Raw genomic sequence first — 25,167 nt, 5'->3', positions numbered from 1 at the left:
AATTCCTAACATATGCATTAGAGTAAAAATCATGTTTCTTACTCAAGATAATCAGTCACTGAAAGCCTCCCTTCTGTTCCTCCCTTTAGTTAACAGAGATGAAATGCCTTTTGGCTCTTTTTGTTGCCCAAAGGTGAGGACGGCTGACTCACTGTGTCAGTATTCCCCACACCCTTTAGAAGATGCCTCTTACTGCCAACAATCCTGGCGTTTGTAACCTGAGGAAGATTTATTTCCATTAAAACTATCCTTTAATCAATCAGAAGTAAAACATTCCCATTGCACACAGAACTAGACCACGGAATTTGAACACAAGCCCATATTCATGTCCGTCCCCCATTCTATTTCTAGGAACCTAACGTTTCCAGATTCTTTCAGCTGGGCAGAAAGAAAGCAGCACGTCGTATGAATCAGAACATATTTCTGTGCGTACCAGATATGGCAGGGCTATGCCACGTTTCTACCTGACAGTCATACTCTCCTGGCAGCTGCTTCGTGGTAGAGCGCAGGAATGATGTGGCAGCCCTCAAATTCCTGTCTGCACGTGAACTGAGCCATTACTGCACCTCACCCGGGTTGCACAAGGTGATCTCCTCCTGCTCCCTTGCTCAAGTCTAGACTGAACAGTGGCCCTGTGTTGCAGCATCACCCCGATCCCACAAATCCTGGCTTGCATCCCCTGTCCCAACACACTCACAGTGACCACCTCTGGGGCCAGCAGAGTGGGATTGCTCAGCCTGAGCTCTTAAGCGCTGTCTCCTGCAGCCCTGCCAGCTGGCGTTGGTGGTATAGTGGTGAGCATAGCTGCCTTCCAAGCAGTTGACCCGGGTTCGATTCCCGGCCAACGCAGTTACATTTTGGGGCCCTGGGACCCCCAGGGCCCTGAGCGTAGCCTCCCGGCCAGCTCCGGACTTGTAGGGGGGTTGTGGCTCCAGCTGGAGGCACCCAACTTTATGGGGTCCGATGGGATTCATCCCGGGGAGCTCAGCTGGCTGAGGTCATCTCGAGATCCCTCTCGATTATTTTTCAGTGGTCTTGGGAATCTGGAGGGATCCTTGTCCACTGGAAGATGGCAAATGTTGCCCCAGTTTTCAAGAAAGGAAAGAAAGGAGACCCTGGTAATTACAGGCCTGTCAGTCTCATGTCAGTGCCTGGTAAAATCATGGAGGTTATTCTGGGATTTACTGAAAGGCACATGAAAGACAACCCGGTCATTGGTCATCCCCAACACAGGTCGACAAGAAGAAAATCCTACTTAATGAACTTAATTTCACCTAGCTGACCAAGAGAAGCCAATAGATGTCATCTTTTCAGATTTTAGCAAAGCTTTCAATACCATCTCTCACGGTACATTCCGGCCAAAATGTCCAGCATACAGTTAAACAAAAACGTAATGTGATGGGTGAACAACTGGCTGATGGGTCAGGCTCAAAGGGTCAGAGCAAAAAGAGCTCCACCAGGCTGGTGGCCAGTCACTAGTGGGGTAAATTAAGAGGAGCTGTTGACTCCCTTGATAGTAGAGAGGCTTTGCCAAGAGATCTTGATGAATTAGAAGACTGGGCAATCACCAGCCACGTGAAGTTTAACAAGAGCAAGTGCCGGATTCTGCACAGAGATTTAACAAAATTCTATTTCAAGAAGCAGCATATGTTTAGGGAATTATGGAACAGCACTACATACCTCTCTATGCACTCCTGGGTTTCCACCTTCCACACCACAATACTCCCATCCACACTTCCAGCTACCAGGTACTGCCCACAGGGAGACCAGGCCACGACATTCAAGGGCTAGGGAAAAAGAAAATTTAGATAAAAAGAAATATTACCAATCCATACAAAGCACTCATATCCTGAAGTATAAAGCAGACATTCTGGAAGGAAAAAATCTTAATCTTTAGCAAACCACATCCAGCCTCCCATACTAGAGCTGGCTGCAGGTAGCTCCCAGCAAAACCATTCCTTAAAGATAGCACACTTATTTTTCTCCTATAATATTTATCTTCTGTCACTAAAAGCTGCCATGAGGTCAAACAAAACCTGATTCTAGACATGTACACAGAAAGAAGTATCTCTTGCCTTGTAGAGCTTAGAGATATGGTTTAGTGGGGACTGTTAGTGTCAGGTCAGAGGTTGGACTCGATGATCTTGAGGTCTCTTCCAACCTAGAAATTCTGTGATTGATTTCCAACATAAAGTAACAGGATCAGAAATGAAAGTGTAACCAATCATTACCAAGAGGACAGGGAATAGAACCGTACTGTCCAGAAGATAACTTCAGGCAGAGTAACACTTAAACTTTGAAAGATTTAGTAAGCAGATTGTTTATGTACTTACCTGTGTGATGGAAGTATCTGACAGATCAAATTTATTATCCCAGGTTTCTCTTCTGTATAGCTTAACAACTTTGTCTACAGGAATTGCCAGCAACTGTTCCAAGGAAACAAGATTTAGGCAATTTAGAACAAATTATCTTCCAAGCAAAACATTCAAAGAACTAGCAACGCTCCTTCATTCCAAAGTATCACACTTGTGGCTGTCTAAGTATTTAACAGTTCTCTTAGCATCCTAGCAGTGCCAACTGAGAAAGAAAAGAACGCTACAGAAGTAATCTTGAATTACAAAGTTCTCCAATGCTTTCCATATGCAACACAGCAAATAATGGCTGTTTTCATTTCAATCTTCACTTCTTGCTGGCAGAAAACAGATAATAATGACAGCTGCAACTTAAGGTTAGAAGTTCTTATTCGTGAAACAGCTAACAAACACGCATAAATAGTTTTCAGTGTTCTGAGAACAAGGCTTATGTTCTTCTATTTCCTCCCTCCCTGAACTTCTTTTGATCAGGTTACAATTTCTCTGTAAATCTTACCTGAATAGCTGATTCTTGAAATAGCTCATATGGTATTTCACAAACCTACATAACATTACTGCTCGTTTACTTCTTGGGATATGGGTGTGTTTGTTTGTTTTGTTTTGTTTTGGTTTGGTTTGGTTTTCTGTTTTTATGATTTCTAATAATCTGCTTTATAATAGATGCAAGGCAACTTCCTACACTTCATGTGTGCACGAGCATACAAAGAAATAGAGATTATTCAAGTCAAAACTGTGAGAAAACACTGGAAAATACTCTTTTGACCCTGCACATACTAGAATGTCAATAGTTTGGCAGAGCCTATTCATCCTTTATTATTCCAGCCAACAGGCCAGTACAGAAGCCACAAAGCAATTTTTCCCCAAATGGCCAACTCTTGCTCAATTCCCTGCCCTTTATTTCAAGTATGGTGCAGCATGCCTTGTTTCATGTGGGTTTGAATTTATCTGCTCCTTTCTCCCCTCCCCTTTGCACTTTAGATGCTGCAGGGGTATTCTAGGTTACCTGATACAAAGACATCCACACAGCGATGCAAACTTCTGTCCCCAACCTATTTTGGTAAGTGATCTGCACATGGCACTCTTGGAATGGTTTGGGTTGGAAGGAACTTTAAAGGTCCCAACCTCTCTGCCATGGGCAGGGACACCTCCCACTAGATCAGGAACAACTTACTACATAGGATACATTTGCAGAGCAAGACTACTGACGCAACAAAATTTAAGCACAGCAAGTCAGAACTCTTTTGATGCTCTGTTGTGAACAGTTAGATTATTTACCTCATGTACAATCTTCTTTCCTACGCAGCACAACATGACTCTTTAACATAGTTTTGGGCTGACAGCTGGACTGCTGGCAAACACAGCCTGGTACTTAAACAAGTAACCATTTCCAGGTTTGTTTTTCCTAAAAGTGAACTTCATCCCAAACATTTTCCTTAGTCCCTGGAGCTGGAATTTGCACTTGCCTGGATTGAATTCTACTGTACTCCCAAAGAGAAATAAAGGATTAAGATGTGGCTGAAACAATCTGTCACTTACCTTCCCACTGCCAGGTTGCCAGCCAAGCCTGCATATCGATTTAGCATTTATCACATCATTACATTTCTGCAGCAGTAGCCAATTTGTCACGCATGTCTGAAAACAGAATATTCAAAAATGAGTTCTCTAGTTCTGTGAAAACCTACTGTATTTTAAAAATCCCTGAAGAAGTGTGGAAAAAGCTAAAAGGAAACAAGATACACCATTTCTGGAACCAAAATAATTTCCTTCATCTGAATACAATGGTGCCTACCCTCTTAAAAAAGAAAAGAAAAAAAAAATGCTGCAAAATACTCTGCCAGTGTAGACCTGAACATATTTTTAACTACAATGCAACAACTTGTCAGAGAAATGAGACCAGAGAACAAGTGTTTTTAATGAAGTACAGAACATGAGCTCACATATATTTAGGTTATAAAGAGAGATATCTAGCCAAAAGGCATTTGTCAAATCCAGATTGACTGTAGGAAGGTGACACGCATCAGCCTGAATGTCACCAGAACAACACAAACATGAATGAATTGCCACGTTCTCATATTACAGCACAGATGATATACATCACTGCCACGGTCCCAGGACACAGCCTAATTGCCCCAAAAGGCACCCACTGTCAGACTAGAACACCAGATTTCATATTAGTAATATGGTTTTGTTTTAAGAAGTAGCAATTACAAGTGCGAAGTACATACCAAAGTGTATTTATAGGAGTAATTCCACATGGATTCTTCTTCCAATCAATAATGGCATTTACCAAAAATAATCCCACATACATGCAGAACTGCTTTATTAACAGCATTCACCTGGAACCCTCTTCTCAAGTTCCTTAGAGTGCAAGGCCAGCAGAGAGAATTATTTGCACAAATATTGCCAAGCTGAGCCCAATGATTGTATTTCTAATAAATGATGGTCTTTAAACTGTGATTTACATCCCCCTCGTGAGTAATTGTTGTGAAGTGGGTTTTTGTTGTTGTTCGGTTGTGTGTTTTTTTTTAAACAGAGAAGAATAGCAAGCCCCTTATCCTTTAATAAGCCTTTTACTCATTATAACATAGTCCTATTTCTACAAATAAAAAAGGTTGGTATGCACTAAGTCGAACTTTGAGTCATTGGAAAACCAAGCATGTGTGCCACAGAGAGCAAGAGAGATGAAAGCAATGTTGTGCACAAAAATCCCTATCAAAGGAAAATGGGCATCGCTTCACCAATCTTGGCATGTGAAAACCAAACCTCCTCCTAATATCAAATCGAAGTAACCACGTTCATATTCTCAAGACTAACTACCCAGAAGGTTTATAGAAGAAGATGCTGCGTAGCATCTCGGAACATTATTTCACCCTCACTGGTCAGTCTCCAATCCTGAAAATTATTCGGTATTTCATAGGGAGCACAGGAAAAATAAATAAAAACAAAAGTATGTCTAGACAAGTGCTTATTAGCATAAAAATTTCTTCCTTAACCCTGAAAGCAAGTAGCTGAAATTCTGAAACCATGGTAGCCCACCCTGTGGCAGGGGGTTGGAACTGGATGATCTTTAAGGTCCCTTCCAACCCAAACCATTCTACGATTCTATGAACCAAGAAATGTGATGGTTAATTGCTACTTTCACCTGAAGGGTTATTTTCAAATACAATGAGGACGAAATTCACAATTTTGACCAATGAAGAAACATCAACAAAAGAAATTAGGGATATCACAGGCAGAAATAACAGCCCACAGCTACCCAGGCAGTATTTCACACTCAGGCTTGGAATTTCTCCCAGAAGTAGGTAGAAGTACTCTAAAAGTACTGTCAAACTTCTTCCTAAGAAAAATGAATTCTCCATTCACCATCTCTTCTTTCAGGAGTTCCAATGCATAGCTCCCCTTTTATTTGCAAATTAATTTTACATATAAACTTTTTTTTTCTTTTGCAAATACTCTCAGCAGTTACTGATGACGTATCAAAGATTTATTCCAGCAGGATGATTTTAGTCTAGTTCTTTTTGTTGTCTGTGAAGTCCCTGCTTTCTTATAAAACAACTTGAAAGGTAGGCCTCTTACCTGATCTTCAATTTTCCATACTCTGACAGTGCCATCGCAGCTTGCTGATGCCTGTGAAAGAGAAATTAAATAAATTAATTAAATAATAATAATAATAAAACAAACATTAAAGACATTGAGAAATTAATGCCACAATATATATTAAAAAAACTACAACCAATGCTACAGACATATAATACATAAGTAGTTTTAAAAAGTCTCCCAGTTTAAACCATTTTAAGACTTAAAGCTTTCTAATGGAAATATAAATCATCTTGATAATACCACTCAACTCCAAGATACTGGAATTACAAAAAAGGCTCAAAACTAATCTTAAATTACTTTAGTGAAATACCTTTCCACCTCTAAAATCAGATTGGCAATAGATTCCAGAAGAACATAGATAGTAATTGAGTGGGAAAGCAAGGACCGAGCTCCCCTGGGAGGCAACAAATTCTCACACATTCCATCAGCAGTAGTCAGCTGAAATTAAGTAGTCTTATGTCCCTGCTCACTGTTGTTTTACTCCAAAAATAACTCCCCCCTCCCATGGAGAAGGAAATTCAAAGAAGAAAGTAAACAAGTTGTTTTTGTTTTTACCAGATAAACATCCCTGGGGTCAAAAGACAGGCTTAGAACAGGAGCGTCGTGTCCTCGGAACGTTTTCTGCTTGCTGCTGTCAGTCACCTCCACAATTTTGACCATAAAGTCACTGTAAATCACAACGGCACAGTTGTAAGATTATTAACGTTGGTATCAACAGTGACAGAGTATTTGTTTACAGCTATAAAAATTAAATTGGACACTAACTATCTTTTGGGGAAGTTGTAACTCTTGACACTATGATCTAAGGGAAAATGAGAATCTCGAGGCTTACTACAAGAGGAACAAGGTTACATCACCAGATCATTTTTGTTTAAATCAAAGTTCATAAAATACGGTTGCTCTCTGAAGAGGATATTACATATACACAGACCACAGATCTGTTAAATATAATATTCAATGAGACTAAGTAAAAACCTGTGCTTAGTACTTGTTAAGTCAGTTTTCTGGTATCTATCTGTTAAATGGGACCTATCTTCATTATCATCATTCTCTTGGCCAAAAAAGATAGCACAAAATATTTTATTTTTTAAAGTTTTTAACAGGATTATTAAGACCATTTATTGTATCAGATATCATAATTGACTTTTTTTTCTTTTTCAAATTTACTCCCCTTTCCAAAATTACAGACATTACTGCAGTTTAATTCAAAAAATCAATGCCAATAACTTCTAAGCCAAAGAGCTGCCATGACAATCTTTTGGTACTACTCCCTGTCATACTTCACTGCAACATTTTCAAAGAGGAATTTGGGGCTCTGTAGGGTTAGTCATTACCTTAACTACACACAGAATTGCAACCTCTGTTTTGTCAAATACCTAAATGCTAGCCAAACAGTCATAAAAAGAAGTCTATAAACTCCATTTTGAGACAACTGAAGTAATGTCAGCTCTCTTAAATAAAGCAAAGCAATCTGAAAGAAAATGCAGGCAGTAAGATAGCTTTTGCTTATTTAAGAAGCCACAGAACTATTTTTCAAACAGTTTAAGTGAATTTTGGCAGCCACCTCGACGTTAAACTTATACAAATCTAAGTTTACAGACTTCATGTAATAATGGAGCAATCTGTGACAAGTAAAGGCTGCATTCCCTCATATCACAGATGTCACCTCCTTCAATGCCTAACAGAAGACCTCATCAAGGGGTGACCTCAGTTTCACAAGTTCTCTTCCCTAACGTGAGGACCCTGGTCAGGCTGCAGAAGGACTGGCTTTTTGTAAAAGTTTCTAGAAACAGAAAAAGGGTGTTGTCTGCTTAATCTCTCTAATCAAACTCAGATCCTGGGGCAGAGCTGTTCCCTCAGAAACGAGCACTGGCAAAGAGCCCAAATTCATGATCTCTGTCGGATTTAGAGATTAGAACAGTTACTGTCCCCAGCTGTCCAGTCGCCCAGTTTTGGTGGAGCTCCCATGTCTGCTCTGCAGCTGCCAGAATTTACAGTCCAGCATAATGATCCAAATTGCTTTCTAGTTCAATTCATGCTTAGAGGAGGCAGGCTGCAGATGTAATGTTCTGCCATCTCTGCTGTAGGAATGCAGGATAAATTCCAGCAGAGAAGCAAGCAGGCAGCCTGGGTTAGCTAGAGTACCTAAAGAGCTCACCAAATCCAATTAAGAACCACCTGAGCCGTAAATAAATGAACAAGAATGTTGCCTGCTTGCTATTTTGCCATCTCTGTCAAAGGACTGGCATATATTACATAATTTCTTAGGGCAGCATGTTTGCTTTTAACTAAACTATGCATTTAATCCCCCTCAGGGGAGTCTTGCAACTGTCATTTGTTATCATTTGGCAGAAGGGTGATGATACTGATGCCAGAGAATGACTCAAAGCTCTCGTGCAAATCAGAACCCAGCTAACTTTTGCATGTGCATATACATTTGCAGCACCATGATCCCAAAGAGTCAAGACATTATCCTTAGCACACACTAACAAAATCCTCGATGCTGCAATGAGATCCATATGGGTGAACACTTACAATTATGCATTTATAAGACTGAAAACTGAAAACACTTAAGGCTCCTGAAGAGAAAATGATTTCACAACACCACATTTCTACTTGAAACTATTCAGTGGATCAAATATCTCCCAGAGAATTTTTTCCTAACAGTCCTTTTCATTCCTTCCCCCGCCACCACCGTTCCTGGAAGGCATTTTGCATTACTTTAAAACCCTCAGCGGTATGTGGATTAAAAATCTCATTGGCAAAATCACCATGTGAGGAAGTTGCTGGACCTTCAATGATAGCAATGTTCTTCCTTATCAAGCACAGATTACCTAGATCCAGCAGCAATTTTGGTACCGTCACTGTTAAAGACGACATGGTTTGCGTTCATGGTGAAACGAGTGAGGATGCCATCAGGAGCTCCTTCAGGAAACGTATGTATCTGAACAGTGTTGTTTGATGCTGCTGTGATCAGTTTTCCATTCTTAAAAACAAACAAACAAAAAAACATTTGTTAGTGAAACCATATTCATGTCCAAGGAGCCAAAAATGCCCTGATGTTCCCAATGGTTGGGCAGATTAACTTTAGTAGCTCCAAAAGACATCAAGAGTAGCAGAGAAATAATCTAACTTGTATTTCTTCCACCCAAAAATAAAGAGAAACACAGTAACTTATTAAGATACTTTATCACTTAAACCAAACTATTACAAGATAATAAAATTATTCTTTGTTTCTATATACTAGAAACTGCTAGATTTAATACCAAGTTGTTGTGCTAGGCTAAAAATCCATGATGTTAATTATATGGCATCAAGACATTCCCCACCTGTATATTTACTAAAATAATGAATTCTCAGAAAAGTCACAAATGAATTTCAAAGAACTGTCTGACCTTCTTCGGGTAGATAGAAAAAATAAATCTTTTTATATAGGCGAGAGTGCCTCTTAGAACAGGAGGAATCTTGCATCCTGTTTAGATTAATATGCTACATCATCAGGAGAGGGCATCCTTGGACCGATCTTGCCAGAAATGCCACTAGGGAAAGACGAGAAATTTATGAACCACAGCTTCGTCCTTTGCAGAAACAGAAGGCAGATGTCATCAAAAAATGACTCCAAATTAAAGTGATTCCAAAACAAAAGAAATTATCCTATGCTTAGAACAGCAGTATATCTTCTTAAAGTGACAATACTATTCCTCACTTGGACGCAGCAATAGATTTTTGAAATACATAGAGAAATGCTGCATTTCCTTTTTTTAAAAAAAAAAAGAAAGAAAAAAAAAAAGAAAAGCAGCCTAAATTTATAGTAAAAATCACAAAGAAAAAGAAAGCAACAGCCAGTAGTAAATAACTTGAGAAAGAGATCAGATTTATTACTTATTACAAACCAGTGCCCCATAAAAGTGTCTTTAATGAAGCATATTTTTTGAAATAAAACCTCCTGAAGTTCTAGAAAGGATTCATGATCTCATTGTTTAAAAATAAATCCCTCAAAGCTATAATTCTTTTCCAATAAGCTAAGAGCACAGGACTGTTCCAACTGCTGTCCAAAAATTAAAAACAAGAGGGCACTTCTTAACTGTGAGGGTGACAGAGCACTGGGACAGGTTGCCCAGAGAGGTTGTGGGGTCTCCTTCTCTGGAGATATTCAAAACCTGTCTGGATGCTATCCTGTGCAAGGTGATCCTGCTGGGCAGGGAGTTGGACCAGATGATCTTCAGATGACCTTCCAACCTTAGCCTTTCTGTGATTTCTCCCTCCTGTATTAATTAATAAGTTTTACAGTTTCTGGCACTGATTTGCTAAGCGAACCCATTCAAATCACCTCACTTGGTGTGTGAAAAGATAAGCAGCATGATAAAGATCAACAGCAAAACACTACAAATCAAAACAGATGTTACAGGTATTGAGCAAGATACATAAGTTATATCAAAAGGCATATAAGAAACTGAAGAAAGATTATTGTTCTGAATATAGTTTCAAATTAATATATCTGTATGAATTCTCATCTATTTCACCTTTTATATTCCCCTCCAAATATCACATATAGTTGAAAAACAATTTTAAAAATATCCTCTATGACTGCAAAGTTAACTCGACAATATCTGAAGAAGAGATGTAAACTTCTGGAATTCCTCTCTTCTTCCACAATTGCCATGAAGACAACATTTTGGACCTTCTGTTATTAATGTAATATAAGAATAATTGCACACAAGAGAATAGCTGTGAGAATTCTCAAGCTAAATAAATAAAATAGAAAAAAAAGATTTGTTTTCTATTATACAAATCGATATAGATGGATTATTTGCCTTCTTACTTACAAATAATCCCTGTTTCAAGATATACCACAAGGAGCTGCCTTAACATTAAAATAAACAGAGCAGGTTGTACTACAAATGCCAGAACAAGTCAGTCAGGTGTCAGAAATACCTCTAATCAGCATTCTCAGAAATTATTACTAATTAGTGTTAAACAGGAATCTTGTTCTCCTCTGACTTGGGGTGGAGAACAAGGGAGAAACGAAATGTCAGAAGCACATTTTGCCCTACAAGCAATTTTGAGAACTAAATATCAACTAACTATTAAAATCAAACAAATAAAAAGTATTACCAAAGCATTAGCAGGCACTGACTCCATGAAGTAATTCTTGATTAATATAGATTATAACTCCTTGGGTATTAAAATAGGTCCACACAAAACTACTTCCTGGCTTACCTACTTTCACATAACCTTCCTCCCCCTGTTAGCACCATTTCAGAGCCTCTGAGATTGGAAGGGCAAGAGTAGGAATCGGCTGCAGTTACAGGCTGTTGGTAAAATGTTCATTCCCTCATCACTGAAGAACTGAGTTGTCACTGAAAAACACTTTTCCTAACCCTTGATGATTACATATTATGCTGGGAAACTTTTTGCAACTAACATTGTGCAAAACCACTGAAACAGTCTACAAAGTTCACTGCATAATTAGTTTAATCTGCTGGGTTTGTTTTTCAAAAAGGAGATCAAAGTCAGAAATAAGTATAACTGACTGTAAAGCGAGAGGAGTAAGAAAAACTAGTATTATGGAATTTCAGTATAAGGAATAATTCCTCTTCAAGCCTGTATGGGATAAAGTGAGTTGTCAAGAGTATTCGTTTACATAAAACACTTAGTTAAAATATTTTGTAGACACATTCAGTGAAGTTTTCTGTTTGAGAAGTATTTTTTTCAACACTGCTTTAACATTTTCACTTAGACACAAAGGTAGAATGTGGACATAGGCTCAAATTTAAAGAAAATCTGATTAAACACTATTCAACGTTGTTTTCCATATATTGGCACAAAGGCAAAGATCTACGTGTTTAACCTCCATCAGACTGAAATATGCTATGCACAATATTATTCCTGCCTTTTTCTGTGTATTATCTCAATATATGCATAATGTTACATATGTGAGCACTATCTTAACAGCCTCAGCAGTCATGTTATATACCAACATCAGCATGACAGAACTTAACTCGAGTTCTGTTAACTACGATACCTTCAGAGCACACGAATAGGCCTTCTCTCCAACATTAATGGACTTCGGATCATCATCATCCAGGTTCTCCCAAATCCTAACATCTCCATCACTGCCACAAGTTACAATGCAGCTGTTCAAAGACAAGGGTTGTTAACATTCAGGTACAGAAAGGACAGCCACTCTGACTTTCAATCCCAGAATGAAAATGTTTCTGAAGTGTTTGTTTTTTAACTGAAACACAATACATATTACTTTATTCACTGAATGCCATGTTTAATAAACATAGAAAAAAAATGCACGACCATAACAGAGTACCTGAGTCTGGTTAGGCCTAGCCCCCATTGAACTCACCCTTACATATTTTAAGTCAATCTAGATGATTTTTTTTCAAAGGACTTAATTAGTACTGATTTCACTTTGGGCTGGGCATTTAATTTTTTCTTCAGCCTTGAAAATTTACCTTACAGCTAATTACAAAGCTGAGGCCAAAGCAAGGGCGCTAACACACACCCTTGACTGAAGTTAACCAAGCTGAACATGTTCCAGGCCTACAGAGTTCTTAAAAATAGTTGACATATGATTCAATTGTCAAGGCTACGAGAATTAGCTTTCACAATTTTAAAGCAATAAACAATAACCTTAAGTACAAAGCAAAGACGTAAACGTTTGCATAGGATTTTTAATTACTTTCTGAATCTATAATCAAGCTTTGTATTCTTTTTTTTTTTCCCAGATGCAGTCCCCCAAAAAATCTAATTAAACAGTAAAGTATTACAAAGTCAGTAGAGAAACTGCGATGTTACTCTCCTGGCGCTGTTCTATAAGGTTTGCAAGCAACACTGCATTGATATTGAAAATATTGACATCGGAGGGTCCAGCAGTACTGGACCAGTGGTCTTCAGCAGAGATGTCTGGTTTTTTGTTGTTGTGGTGGTGCCTTTTTTTTTTTTTAATATATCTGCATTTTGATGGAAGATACTTAAATATTAATTCTATGCAAAGAAGACTTTTTGTGGTTGGAGGGGAGGGTTGTTATCAGACTACCCTACAGTCCTCTTTGTAGCAAGCCTAATGACCTAAAGAAAGAGATAAGATAATTTGCATTTAAGCCATAATCAATATGTATGATTTAGAGTGTAAATTCATTTGAAATGGCTTGTATTCTAGCTTACCTTTATTTTTAATCAAAAACCAGGTAACAACAAACATTCAGTTTTTATTTATGCACGCAAGGACTAGTGTAAGTAGAACAAGAAGGAATAGCAAGCCTGTACTGGATTTCTTCTGCTATAGTTTTAGTTTCTTATTGGATGTATAAACATATTTTCTCCAACATACACATGTGTGTATATATAAAATGTAAAATATATATATATATATACATACATATAAAGTCTTATATAAAAGTAATGTCTATTGCTTCAAAATTCAGGGCATCAAAAGATGCATCTTATAGTCAGTTCTCAACAAAGGCAAATAAAGGGTTTGCCAGACCATGCCAGGCCATAAATCCATCTGTCCAGCACCATAACCACCAGCAGCTGGTACAGATACTCTTGAGGAAGCAGCAGACAGAAAATATAATCCCCCGGATTAGATTTTATCCCCCTCTCCAGGAGTTAGGTTAAATTACCTCCCAGTGTCATCGAAGCAAACATCCGTGTGGCCCTCCGTGTGGCCATAGCGCATGGGTTTTTGGGCAGAAGGCATCTTTGCTGTCACCTGTGGATAAAAAGGAGAGAAATACAATAATTAAAATTTAAAATAGAGAAGATGAAAGATGCCTCCGGATGGCAGGGCAAGGTTAGAGGTGATGGCAACCCCCCCACACACGGGGGCTGGAACCACGCAGAGCCCGGCCACACGGCCCAAGCAGCTCAGCCCCCACTGCTCCTAAACACCCCCAAATCCGAAGAGTTTTGGCCAAAAACGAGCCAGGGAAGAAAAAAGGGGGGAAAATTAAACGAGGGGGACCTCAGGAGACGGGTGCGCGGTGCCTGAACTCGGAAATCTCAACGAGAAGGGGCCGCGGGGAGCCCCATGGGGGCGAGGGGAAGGGGAGGGGAAGGCTGGGGACCGCGTTCCCCCCTCATCCCCCATCGCCTCCCCGCTCACCACAGCGGGCCCCGGCCGCCCTGTTGGAGCCTTCCCGCGCTGGGCTCTCGGTGCCCGCCCCAGGGGCCGGCCCGGAGCCCGTCAGGCCCGGGGCGGAGCTGGGTTTAACGGGGGCCGGCCCGGCCCGGCCGCCACACGCAGGATGGCGGCGGCGGTGGGAGAGGCTGGGGCCGCTCGGAGGAGGAGGAGGAGGCGGCTGAGGGGCTCCGGCGGGTGAAGGAGCCGGGACGGAGCCGGGTGAGGGGCGAGAAGCGGGCAGGGTGGGCGCAGGGGAGAGCCGTGAGGGGCGGGCAGGGCCCGGCTGCTGCCTGAGGGGACGCGGCGAGGTCGGGCGTGAGGGAACCGGCACCAGCGGCCTTCATCCTCCTCCTCTTCCTCATCTCCTCCTCCTCATCCACCTCCTCCTCCTTCCTCTCCTTCTCCTCAGACCCCCCAGGCCTCTGCCTGAACAGCCCCGGTAGTCTCGTCCTACCCGGTTGCCTCCCTCCCCTTAAAAAAAAAAAAGGGCATTTTGGCCCCAAAACGCAGCCCGGCTGGCTGAGGGGGGGGGGCAGTTAGACGCGGGGTGCTGGAAGCGTGACCCTCCCGCTACCAAAAACTGGCTTTATCCTTCTCGATGCGCCGATAATTCAGTTTTTCTGAGGGAAATCGGTGTGCCAGGTACCCGGCTCTTCAACATCCAAATCCTGCGTGTCCATCACAAGCCCTTCAGGAGCTGCAGGAACCCTCCGTCGAGACAAAATCCTACAAAAACAAAATATCATCGGCTGCTCCCTGTGGGGAACACACCCCACAAAAGCTGTAGGACCGAACCCGCCTGGAGATCCTGGAATTAGGGGATTATTCCCTACGGACAGCTGCCGTGACGCTGGTGCCAAATGCAGTTGTGGTGAAGTAGGTAGCGAGGCACGGCATGAAGCTTTTCCAGGCTGGAAAGCAGAAGCCAGGCATTTTTTATTTTTATTATTATTTCTTAAAGGACAAAACGTTACAGCTCTGCATGCCCGAAGTAAGAAGAAAAAAAAAAAAAAAAGGGCTCTCTATTTTTCCTTAATGCAACTTTAATGTTCTGGCCCAATTTATTCCAGCTTCTAAGAAAATTTGCTCCCAGGCAAAAACCTTTTATCTTCAGTTTTAGTCTGGAGCGGATCTATCAGTGGTCGGGGTGAGCAGCTTGATTTATTTATGCTGGAAATGTGCTCGGGCTCTTTATGCCACTCACATTGTTGGTGCTTTCATGAATGAGTAAGACAGTAGGCAGGCTCTTATATATATATTTTTTTTTATCAATATGCCCAGATTTCATTATTATTAAGCCTTGTGGAAGCTGTGTGGAGACATGTTTTCCATGGGTGTATCCTGACATATTTCAGTAAATCGTGATTTCTGGTGAGGATAATGTGTTCTAGCACAGTGATTCGAGCTGAACCGCTTATCAGATGAGTGGGAAGAGCGAGCTATTCTTACAGCAGCCTCCCTGCAAGCTTCTGGGGCTGAGACGAATGCACGCCAACTGTGTTATTATGTTTTTTAATTATTTATTTCGCTTGGCAGAAAGTCTCATGCGAGCTGCACCTGGAATATTTTACAATGCAAAAGCTGTTACAAGTCCAAGCGTAGCGTAATCCTCCGGAGGTGCTACCAAGGGGAGCGCAGGCACCGGCGCTGGGTCCTGTTGGAAGTGGCAAGGCGTCAAGTGCGAGGTTATTCTTTAAATCCGGGTCGGAAACCAAAGCTTCAGCTTTCTGAGGAGGTGTAGCCGCTTGAGAGGGCAGCGGCAGGGCGGGAGCTGCTGGGCTCACCTCCTGGGTTTCTGGGTGGAGCGCGACGTGTCGGTCACGGGCCATAAAGCTGTTACTGATTTAGTGCTGGAGAGGCGGCTGCGCTCGGCGAGCAGCTCCTGCCGCCTGCAAGCAGGGCGCTGCTACAGCGGGAGGTATGAGAGGTCCTCAGCACCTGCCTCCAAAACCTCTTCCACATCCCAGGAGGGAATAAGAGAGCTTAATTTTGGGTTAAACTGGGCATCGCTGCCTGCCCTTCTCCTCCTGGAGCTCTGGGGTTATGCAGACCCTGTAAGAATCAAGTGCGTTTCCAGGTAAGAAGTACTGCAGACTGTTTTTATCTTTTCAGATTATCATTTTTAAGCCAGGAGAATTGAGCCTCGATGTTATCCTTAACAGGTCGGGCTTTTTTTTCCAAAATAAGTCAGTAACAGCCCGGCTTCAGTGGAAGGTCAGGTTTTAAAATGGGATCTCGTAGCCAAAATCTAATTGGGCGAAAGTAATGAAAACAGCATGTGACTGGTGAGAATTTTTTTTTAATGACTTCTACGTAAGCTGAAAGGAAAAGGGACGGGTGCTCCAATTTATTACAACTTAATTCCTCCCTCTTGGGGTTTTATCAGGGCTAGAAGAGTATCAACTGCTGTAACAATACCAAAATTGATTTAATTTTCTGTGTGTGAATCTCCTTTTGTTAAACGAGAGGCTTGCTACAGTGACGCTTTGGCTTTTGTGTGCTTGAACAGAAAACCTCAGGAGTGCTTTCTTGTTAGGAGGGCCGTTCAGGAGGTTGTCCCCAGAGCTGGTGGGACCTCCATCCTTGGAGGCTTGCAGGACGTGGAAGGCTTCCAGCAAGAGGTTGGGCTGGCGGCCCTGGGCGTCCATTTCACCCAGTGCCTGGGGGCATCGTGCTGTTCTGTTTCTTCTTTACACAGAAACCAAAGCAGCTTGACAGAAAGGACCTGGGGGCTCTGCGCTAGAGGCTGAGGACAAAAATATCTGGTTAAAGCAATTCAGTATTTATTGGGGGGGTGAAGTCTGTCAACACTCGTGGTTCTGATTCTGCTCTCGGAGTTCCTGGGTGTTTTGCAGCTGATTTAAACAGACATCTGGCGAGTCTTATCGCAGTTGTCCGTGGCATTTTACCTCTGGCTAGGAGGTGATATTTGTATTGCCTCAGAATAGCTGCTAGGTACTACCTGTAGTTCAGGCTTGAAGTTTGAGTGTCCGGGCATGGGTGCTGGAAGGAAAAAGCGTTGGGAGCGGACGGCTGCCCCATCCCCCTCCGAAGCTCGCTGCGGACGGAGCAAAGAGGCATTTCGTGCTCAGGAGCTGTGCCCGTGGTGAAAACAACAACAGAAACCACCCCGCTCCCTGCCTGTCCTCGGGGACTGTGAGCCGTGGCAGTGCTGGATAACCTTGAACTGCAAGCCGGATCCTGTGGCCTGATGTGAACTCTGTTTATCCCCGCACGCTGCTTTCCCGCTGCCGTTTGTTTAGAGTTTCAATGTGAGGTTTTTGTCAAATCCTTCTGCTTCTGAGATGCCTGAGGTGTCCCTGCTTAGAAGAAAGCTTCTGTAGGCAGAGAGCTGCTCATGTCTGTGTCGTTACCTACCAGCGCCTGTCTCTTCGCTTTGTTGCAGCAGGGAAGATCTCAGACCTGACATCCGTAAGCTGTGCGCTGCACGACTTCTCCATTTAGTGCTGCCTGCAGGGAAAAGCCCGCTCTGTGTTCCCTGGGTTTTATTCTCCCTTTTTTTATTCTCCTGCTCTTTGAGTTGTGTGCAGCCATTAATGGATGTAGGGGACGTCGTATTTTCCTCGCGGGTCTGCAGCACAAGGGAAGATTGGTTTAGGTGCATAGCATGCAGTGTGGATACAGCCCCAGATGCCTCGCTGTCCTTTGTGTCTTTCTACCCACATTATTTTTGGTCCCCATGCTACAGGCAGGGCTCTGAATCACAGACTGGGGAAAGCCTGAAGGATGACCCCTCGCTGGAGCACAGGACACCAGGATTTGGGCACCCACCGTCCTTTTTGGTAGGGGATGCTTCAGGATGCGGCTTGCAGCAGAGCTGGGAACAGCAGCTTTGCCTCCTGCGTTACACATTGAGCACTTTACTCTTCCCTCACAATTTCAGCTTCGAACCTGCCTTTTGTAGGACAACATCCCCTTTTTTTTTTCACGTGCTCCACGCTCTTCCCATGGGCGTAGCAATTACTCCCGTGACATGGCAGGGTTGGCGCCTCACTCCCAGCAGCCTCCAAACCCTCAGGAACAGCTTTGTGTGCTGCTGGCTAATGGGGCATGTCTTAAAACATCATGTGCTGCCGCCTCGCTTGGAGTTTCAGGGTTCAGATACCGCTAATGGTACGCGACAGGAGAAAGGCAGGGAGGGGAACGCGGCTTTACAGCCAAACACGACGACAACCCAGATAGAAATGACACCAAGCACTGAAGTTCTCGCAGTTGCAAGGCCGTGCTGTCACGTTGGGGGATATCAGGCCCTCTCAGCACTTTGGGGGTTTGCACGTTTTGCAGTTTTTAATTAAAAGCCTGTATTCTGCCTATTCCTACCCCTTATAAGGGCTGGATGTGCAGAATGAGATAATTGAAGGTTTCAGAAGCAATTACAAACTGTCATACCCTAATTTTTAAGTACTTGACTTTGCACCCTAAATGCTATCTCTCCTTCCAATTAAAAATCCCTTATACATAGCTAAGGAAATTTACCACAGGCTGAATTTTGTTTTTCAGCAGTTATTTCAGATTATCACCAGGGCGAATGAGATGGGGGGGATGTTGTTGGTGGTTTTTGGTTTTTTTTTTTAATCATTGTGGAGAAAATTCACTGCTCCAGAAGCAATTTTAAGCTTCTGGATGACCAAATGTAAACGTTTCAAAAGCAGTCACTGAACCCTGGTCTAAATAAAGGAGGTTTGGGTCTCAAATACTGCCTTTCTCCTCTCAGTATTGCATCTGCAATGTTTTCACCAAAAAGTTGTGTGCAAAATCTTGGGAGAAGAAAGCAATCTTTAATATTTGATGGTTTGTAATTGCTGAAGACATGGACCCCGTTCCCTGACTCCCCTTGCTTGCAGTGAGGTATTGCTCATCTCCATGGCTCTAATGCTAGATTTTTCCACACATTTGCAGTGTTTTTACTTTTCTTCCCCTCCTTCCACATTTTTTTCATCTCTTTTCTTTTCCCCACCTTTCCCTCCCTTTCCCTTCCCCCCCTCAGGTTTGTGGCTTGTGAATAATGAACGCAATGTCAAAAATTCCTTGGTGAAAGTTACATCTGGGATGCATTTGGTCCACATCTTGCATGTAAGCCCTTGGCACGGCAGCCTTAGTCTTTTACTGAAAGCAGAGGCGAGACCTCAGCCTGCTCGGCCCCTCGGGGACTGCAGGGAGATTGTGTCATGCTGCCTAATCCTAATGATGAGAATGGATTGAATGGAGAGAGGAAGTGGATGCCCTTCGCTTTTCCTGCTTAGTATTTACCATGTCAATTAGTTCATTTAAAAAAAAAAAACAAAACCACCACCACAAAACAGTGGAAGGCAGGAGCTGGATCTACTTTTGGTGCAAAAAGAGTGATGGTACGTGATGGAGAGCCTTTCTGCCATGCCCTGGGAGAGCGTAGCACGCAGAGCATATTGCTCTCTGTGTACCTTGAAAAAAAAATCCCTGCTCTACTTTCAACCGAGTAATCAAAAGAGGAATTTTTGATTTTTTTTTCTCAAAGTGCAGCATTCAGAAGGAAATCTCTTATCTGTGTGAGAATTCAATGCGCTTTTGGAAACAAAAGAGAATTAAATCAGCAACCGTGGGTCTCAGAGCAGCGCTGATTTTAATAATGTAAACTTTCTTCTCTAATGAGTAATAAGCAGTTCCATCTTTCATGGCCTTTTAAAATTGCTTTTAGTAAGGGACTGGATTTGTTTTAATCCTTTTCAGTATGTAAAGCCCCAGATATTTCAATCCCTTAGGGGCTCAGTATTTTCCAGCTCCGTTTTAAAAGGCAGAGGGAAAACAGCTTTCAGAAATTGACAGAATCTGTGACTGATATAGTTTATTTTTTTTTTTTTTTTACCCAGAAAGTGACCCAGAAGTGTCAGTTAAGAATAAGATCTCTGGCATCCCACCCCGTGGATTAGCAGCAAACAGGCGTATCATCTAGGTACAGTAGCTCTTTGTACTCTGACCTACTTGTTTCTGCTCTGGCTTGTTCCTTCTTGAAAGGTTATTTGGAAGAGATGCAGAACTTGCTCAATAAACAGCCGAAGCAGTGCCACCTGCCACGTGAAAGGCTTCATTTTGAAACGGACCCTGGTGAAGGAGGAGTGCCAACGCCCAAAACTTTCTGCTCTGCTTCGTAGTCAGAACGGGTGCTCTAAAAACTCACTGGATGGTTTGCTCTGGAGGAAACTTCTGAGAAGAAAGGGTTAAGAGAGCCCTGTCTGGGATCAGGGCGGTGTTTGTGGAGTGCTCTCAAGAATTCAGCTTGATCTTTATTATACGTGGCTAGCGATTAATGGTTTCTGTTGTCATGTGTACACGGGCATCGGTCTTGTGTCGTGTGCGTGCGAAGCCGTTAACCTCTCTGCCTTCTCTTTTTCCTCAGGTACTCTCAGAAGGTGCCTCAACGAAGCTTCCTCGCGTGGAGAACCCTACGAGGAAAACAGCGCGTTTTCTGGAAACTCGTGGAGCAAAGCTCTCAAAATGGCAGACAATAAGGACAGTAACGTTAAAAACGCAGATGTCAGACCCAAAAGCAGCCGGAGCAGAAGCGCGGACAGAAAGGATGGTTACGTGTGGAGCGGGAAGAAGCTCTCCTGGTCAAAAAAGAGCGAGCACTGTTCTGATGCTGAAACTGCAAGCGCTGTGGGAAGATCAGGGTCTAATTTAAAGAGCCAGGAGAGGAAATACAGCTGCTCCTCTATCGAGCTGGATCTAGATCGCTCCTGTGGTCACAGGTTTTTGGGCCGCTCTCTCAAACAGAAATTGCAGGATGCTGTGGGTCAGTGCTTTCCCATAAAGAACTGCAGCAGTCGGCATGCCTCAGGGCTCCAGTCGAAAAGGAAAATTCATATCAGTGAACTCATGCTAGATAAGTGTCCTTTTCCTCCGCGCTCAGAGCTCGCTTTTCGGTGGCACTTGATTAAAAGGCATACAGCCCCCATCAGCCAAAAGGCAGATGACTGGATAATCGCTGATTTATCCCAAAACGAGGAGAAGGAGGATCACCTGCGAGACGACGAGGTAGCCAACGGGGGAACGGAGTCTCCCTCCCAGTCCTGTGAGTTTCCCGATGGCATTTCCTCCAGGGGGGACTCGAGGTCGGAGCTGGTGCTGGGTAAGGTGGTGCGGAGCAGTAAAGAGGAGAGCGACATGGACTCCGACGACGAAGTTATTACGCTGTGCACGAGCTCTAGGAAAAGAAACAAGCCCAAATGGGAAACCGACGACGAGCTGCTGCGGATGGAAACGCCCCCAAAATACCACACGCAGATCGATTATGTCCACTGCCTGGTCCCAGACCTCCTTCAGATCAACAACAACCCCTGCTACTGGGGAGTCATGGATAAATACGCCGCCGAAGCACTGCTGGAAGGCAAGCCGGAGGGAACGTTTCTGTTACGAGATTCTGCCCAAGAAGACTACTTGTTTTCGGTGAGCTTCAGGCGCTACAGCCGCTCCCTCCACGCGCGGATAGAGCAGTGGAATCACAACTTCAGCTTCGATGCCCACGATCCGTGCGTCTTCCACTCCCCGGACATCACGGGACTCCTAGAGCACTACAAAGATCCGAGCTCCTGTATGTTCTTTGAACCTCTTCTGTCCACTCCATTAAACAGGACCTTTCCTTTTTCTCTCCAACATATATGTAGAACAGTTATTTGCAACTGTACCACTTACGACGGCATCGATGCACTTCCTATTCCTCCGTCAGTGAAGCTGTATTTGAAGGAATATCACTACAAATCGAAAGTTAGAGTACTCAGGATTGATGTGCCAGAGCAGCAAAGCTAGAAAATATTTTTATGAAAGAATGAAATTGTCTCTCAACAGATCAATTTGTGTTCAGTCTTTCCTCCTTTTAAGTTCCTTAATGTCATTTTGACTTTTTTTCCCCTTCTTCTGCAGATTATTTACAACCCCAACTAGCCTCTGACTAAGGCTTTTTTATCCAGACGTACTTTGAGTCTTCCCGAGTCTCTTTTTAGAAATGGTATTCCTTGTGGGCTTTCAGTACTGTTCCCCAACTAGAGTTTTATGGAATTTCAGGTAGGCTTTCTGGTATTTCTATAGGTGGATAGTCTTTAGATCTAAAAACCTTAAAAAAATCAGTTTTGAACTTGATCTGTCTTTTATATTGTAATTTACATATGTTGCTGAGATGTTTGAAATAATGCACATTAACTAAAGATTGACTCATCTCTATTTTCTGCATTTCTTTTAAAACGAGTGCTCTAGTCTCTGTGTGTGTGTGTGTGTGTGTGTGCGCCCATATTTAATGTAGGAAATTCATCGGTCTATTTCTAACATGACTATTCCTAGCAAAATGAAGTTTGAAAGAGGATACGATCTTGCTATAAATACATCAGGGGGCTAAACGCCAGGGAGAAAACAATTCAAGCTAAGGACAACGCTCAGTACAGGAACAAACATGCACAAACTGGTCGGGAAAGGATTTGGGCTGGAAAGGAGGAAGGCTCACTCATCAGCAGTGGGGTTCTGGAGTAGAATTTCATTTCTATAACAGCAGGAAAAAGCAAACTGCTCAGAAACTGGGGTTTGCTTGGTGTCTGGAAGGGGCAATGATGCAGCCACTTGTGATAGATGGGGCTTGGACTTGGCAACTGTTTCTCTGTTCCTGTTTCGTTATGGGCAATAGCCAGTTTTCACTCTAGGGGCTGCTGGTCTGAGTTGATAAAGCATGGGGTGGGAAGGCAGATATTTCCTTAATCTTGGACGATTTATGCATATTAAACTATCTGATCCTATTTGTTTGATCCTGAGGTGGTGAATAGCTTTCTCACGTTGTTAGTGGGAGGGTTTTTTAGTTGTTAAGTATAGCTGGAAAAAAAAGTGTGTGCATTTTTCTTGCAACGTGTACGGGGAAAACCATGATAATGCCCCTAAAAGCATTACTTACGGTGTGTGGATGGTCAGATCTGCTGCTGAATTATTGGTGAGATCCCAAGGAGACTCAGGCTCTAGGTCCAGGCACAAAACTAGAGCATTTTCCAGGCTGGCCTTGGGTAAGGGCTCCACGAGGAGCAACCTGTGGTTCTGGTGGCTTCGCCCGCACGTGCTCGCAGATCACCTAACTGCAGTGACAACAGCCGTACTGTTTTCTTCCCCTTTGATCCCAGGGAGTGTTTGTATCCTCCTGAAACGCCTTTGAAAGTGAGACCCAAAGCAGGCGGAATTACAGATGTCTAATTTTCCGCGTGCGTGCCGGAGATCTTATCAAAAATTGGCAATGACCCGGGTGCGTGAGGCTACATACGTGTGCAGGCTCAGAGGGGGAGCGTGCCGTGCGGTCTCCCTCCCGGATTGCAGACTAAATGCTACAGCAGCACAAGCAGCATTTCGCTTTGAATACCTCAATTTCACCTTGTCCAGCACCCTGGGAATTTGTGAGTCGAGGAGGTTTGCCAGGCAACTCCAGCAGAGTCCTGCTTGCCCCTGAGCGAGCGTAGCCTTTCCCCTGATCTGCTGTCGCTGTGATGTAAGCAGATTTCCAGGGACATCTGCTTAGAGACCAGCCAGTTTGTTTTCACTGTGTTTTAAATAGGTTTCAAACCAAAGTCTCCAGGGAGAAAACGCAAACACATCAATCTATCGCATCGCACACGGGTGAATACGCTGCAGGACAGACTCTCAGCTGCTATAAATCAGCGTGGCTTTATTGATGCACTTACAACAGTTGATACCAGCTGAGATTCTTCCTCCTCCGTATGCAAATGATGGTTGTATGACTGATGTCCAAAAAATTACCCTTTTCTTTTGGTAATATTTCCCTCGTGCTGCTTCCATTCAACTGGTATTACTTTTTGCATAAGCTGGGTTCTGTCGAGAACAGCTTTGGATTAGTAAATCTGTTTCTTCTTTATCTACCACTGCTATTTTCTACATACAAAGTGAATGAATAGCAGGGATCATCTTTGTTCTGCTTTTTTTTATTACGCTGTGCATGTTAGACCAAAATGCTGCTGTGATACAAAACAATTGGTTTGAAATCTAACTTCACAGATGCAGGCTGCTTAATTAAAACTTCCAGAAACTCTTAGGGCAAAAAGCTCAATTTTAGTTGGAAATTGCCATTATTATATTTATCGCAAGCCCACAACATCTAGATTTCCACCAAAAGCCTTACCTGTTTTGAAACTTGGCGAAGGCCACCGTCTCCTTCAAAGCCAGCAGGGATTTTGTCCCCTCAAAATGAAAGAACCTTTTTGGGTTAGAGGTCTACAACTTGCTGTGATTTTGGTGTCGTTCCATGCACAGCCTACATGGCTTCAGCAGTCAAGTGCTGCTGATGCATCGCTTACACCAAAACTGTCTTGAGCACTCCAGTTTTAGGAGACCTATATAATATAGCAGTTGGGGAATGGAGGTGCTGCATGTAAAAATAGTGCCTGTTGACCACAGGCCAATGAGTTGCATCTATTTAGAGAAATCATATGTAGAAAATAACCCCTGAATGGGCCCTGGTGGAAATTCACCCTACGTTTCTCCTGTTTGTTTGTCCAAGCCATGCCTGTGTGACCTCAGTATCTTCTGACAGCCTGAACTGTGTAGATTTGTGCAGCCTGTGAGGGAGACATTTCCCAAAGTACACAGGTTTTTATGAAACATGAAAACTCAAAATCTGTTTTGCTTAAATCCATGTAATTTATTTTATTTATTTTTTTTTTTTTTGAGTAAGCCTTGTAGAAAATAACTGGCTTCATGACACGCAAAGATTTGTCATCCAAAGGTTCTCTTCCTGCTCTCACCACTAACAGTCTTACCGGTGCTGATTACTCAAAGAATAGTTTATAATTCCTGGCATTAGCTCTCTGAAGTATGTTCCAGGAACAACCAAGTCTTGAAGTTCAGTATTGAAGCCCTTTAGACTTTTCTCAGAGAGCCCCAGGAACAGGGTAAGAACTGCCATCTCCTCATCCCAGGTTCCTGTGGGATAAAGTTGGCAGGTTCTTGGGGATAAAGATTAAACGTGGAACAAAGAAAGGAATGGGGATGTGGGGAAAAACAAGAGCTTGAGGCGGATGA

At 42.8% G+C, this 25,167-nt stretch overlaps 2 protein-coding genes across 3 annotated transcripts in view; one reads left to right on the top strand and one right to left on the bottom strand.

Moving 5' to 3' along the window:
* Positions 1–13,689, bottom strand: part of WDHD1 (WD repeat and HMG-box DNA binding protein 1) — a gene marked incomplete at its 5' end in the record, with an annotated part of 30,241 nt that extends 16,552 nt beyond the window's left edge. Inside the window, 8 exons of the mRNA XM_084288435.1 lie at positions 1,681–1,787; positions 2,334–2,426; positions 3,909–4,004; positions 5,949–5,999; positions 6,528–6,639; positions 8,807–8,958; positions 11,998–12,109; positions 13,613–13,689. Coding sequence (XP_084144561.1) covers positions 1,681–1,787; positions 2,334–2,426; positions 3,909–4,004; positions 5,949–5,999; positions 6,528–6,639; positions 8,807–8,958; positions 11,998–12,109; positions 13,613–13,689 — 800 coding nt within the window. The remainder of the gene's footprint in view (positions 1–1,680; positions 1,788–2,333; positions 2,427–3,908; positions 4,005–5,948; positions 6,000–6,527; positions 6,640–8,806; positions 8,959–11,997; positions 12,110–13,612) is intronic.
* Positions 13,690–14,209: 520 nt separating this feature from the next.
* Positions 14,210–22,293, top strand: SOCS4 (suppressor of cytokine signaling 4). Of its 2 annotated transcripts, XM_084286878.1 has the most exons (3): positions 14,213–14,331; positions 19,980–20,062; positions 20,507–22,293. In XM_084286878.1, exon 3 carries the CDS (start codon positions 20,605–20,607, stop codon positions 21,913–21,915), a length of 1,311 nt encoding a protein of 436 aa, XP_084143004.1. In that variant the 5' UTR covers positions 14,213–14,331; positions 19,980–20,062; positions 20,507–20,604; the 3' UTR covers positions 21,916–22,293. The 2 variants fall into 2 exon arrangements, with proteins under 2 accessions (XP_084143003.1, XP_084143004.1); XM_084286877.1 differs by lacking the exon at positions 19,980–20,062 and having other exon boundaries at positions 14,210–14,331.
* The last annotated feature ends 2,874 nt before the right edge of the window (positions 22,294–25,167 follow it).

This window comes from Netta rufina, assembly GCF_964035555.1.
Source record: "Netta rufina genome assembly, chromosome: 5".
Classification (NCBI taxonomy): domain Eukaryota; kingdom Metazoa; phylum Chordata; class Aves; order Anseriformes; family Anatidae; genus Netta; species Netta rufina.
Note: the sequence above shows the minus strand (reverse complement) of the source record. Positions and strands in the feature narration are given on the sequence as shown.

Coding starts and splice junctions, on each gene's coding strand:
- SOCS4 (XM_084286877.1), top strand. CDS start 20,605: ATGGCAGACAATAAGGACAGTAACGTTAAAAACGCAGATGTCAGACCC.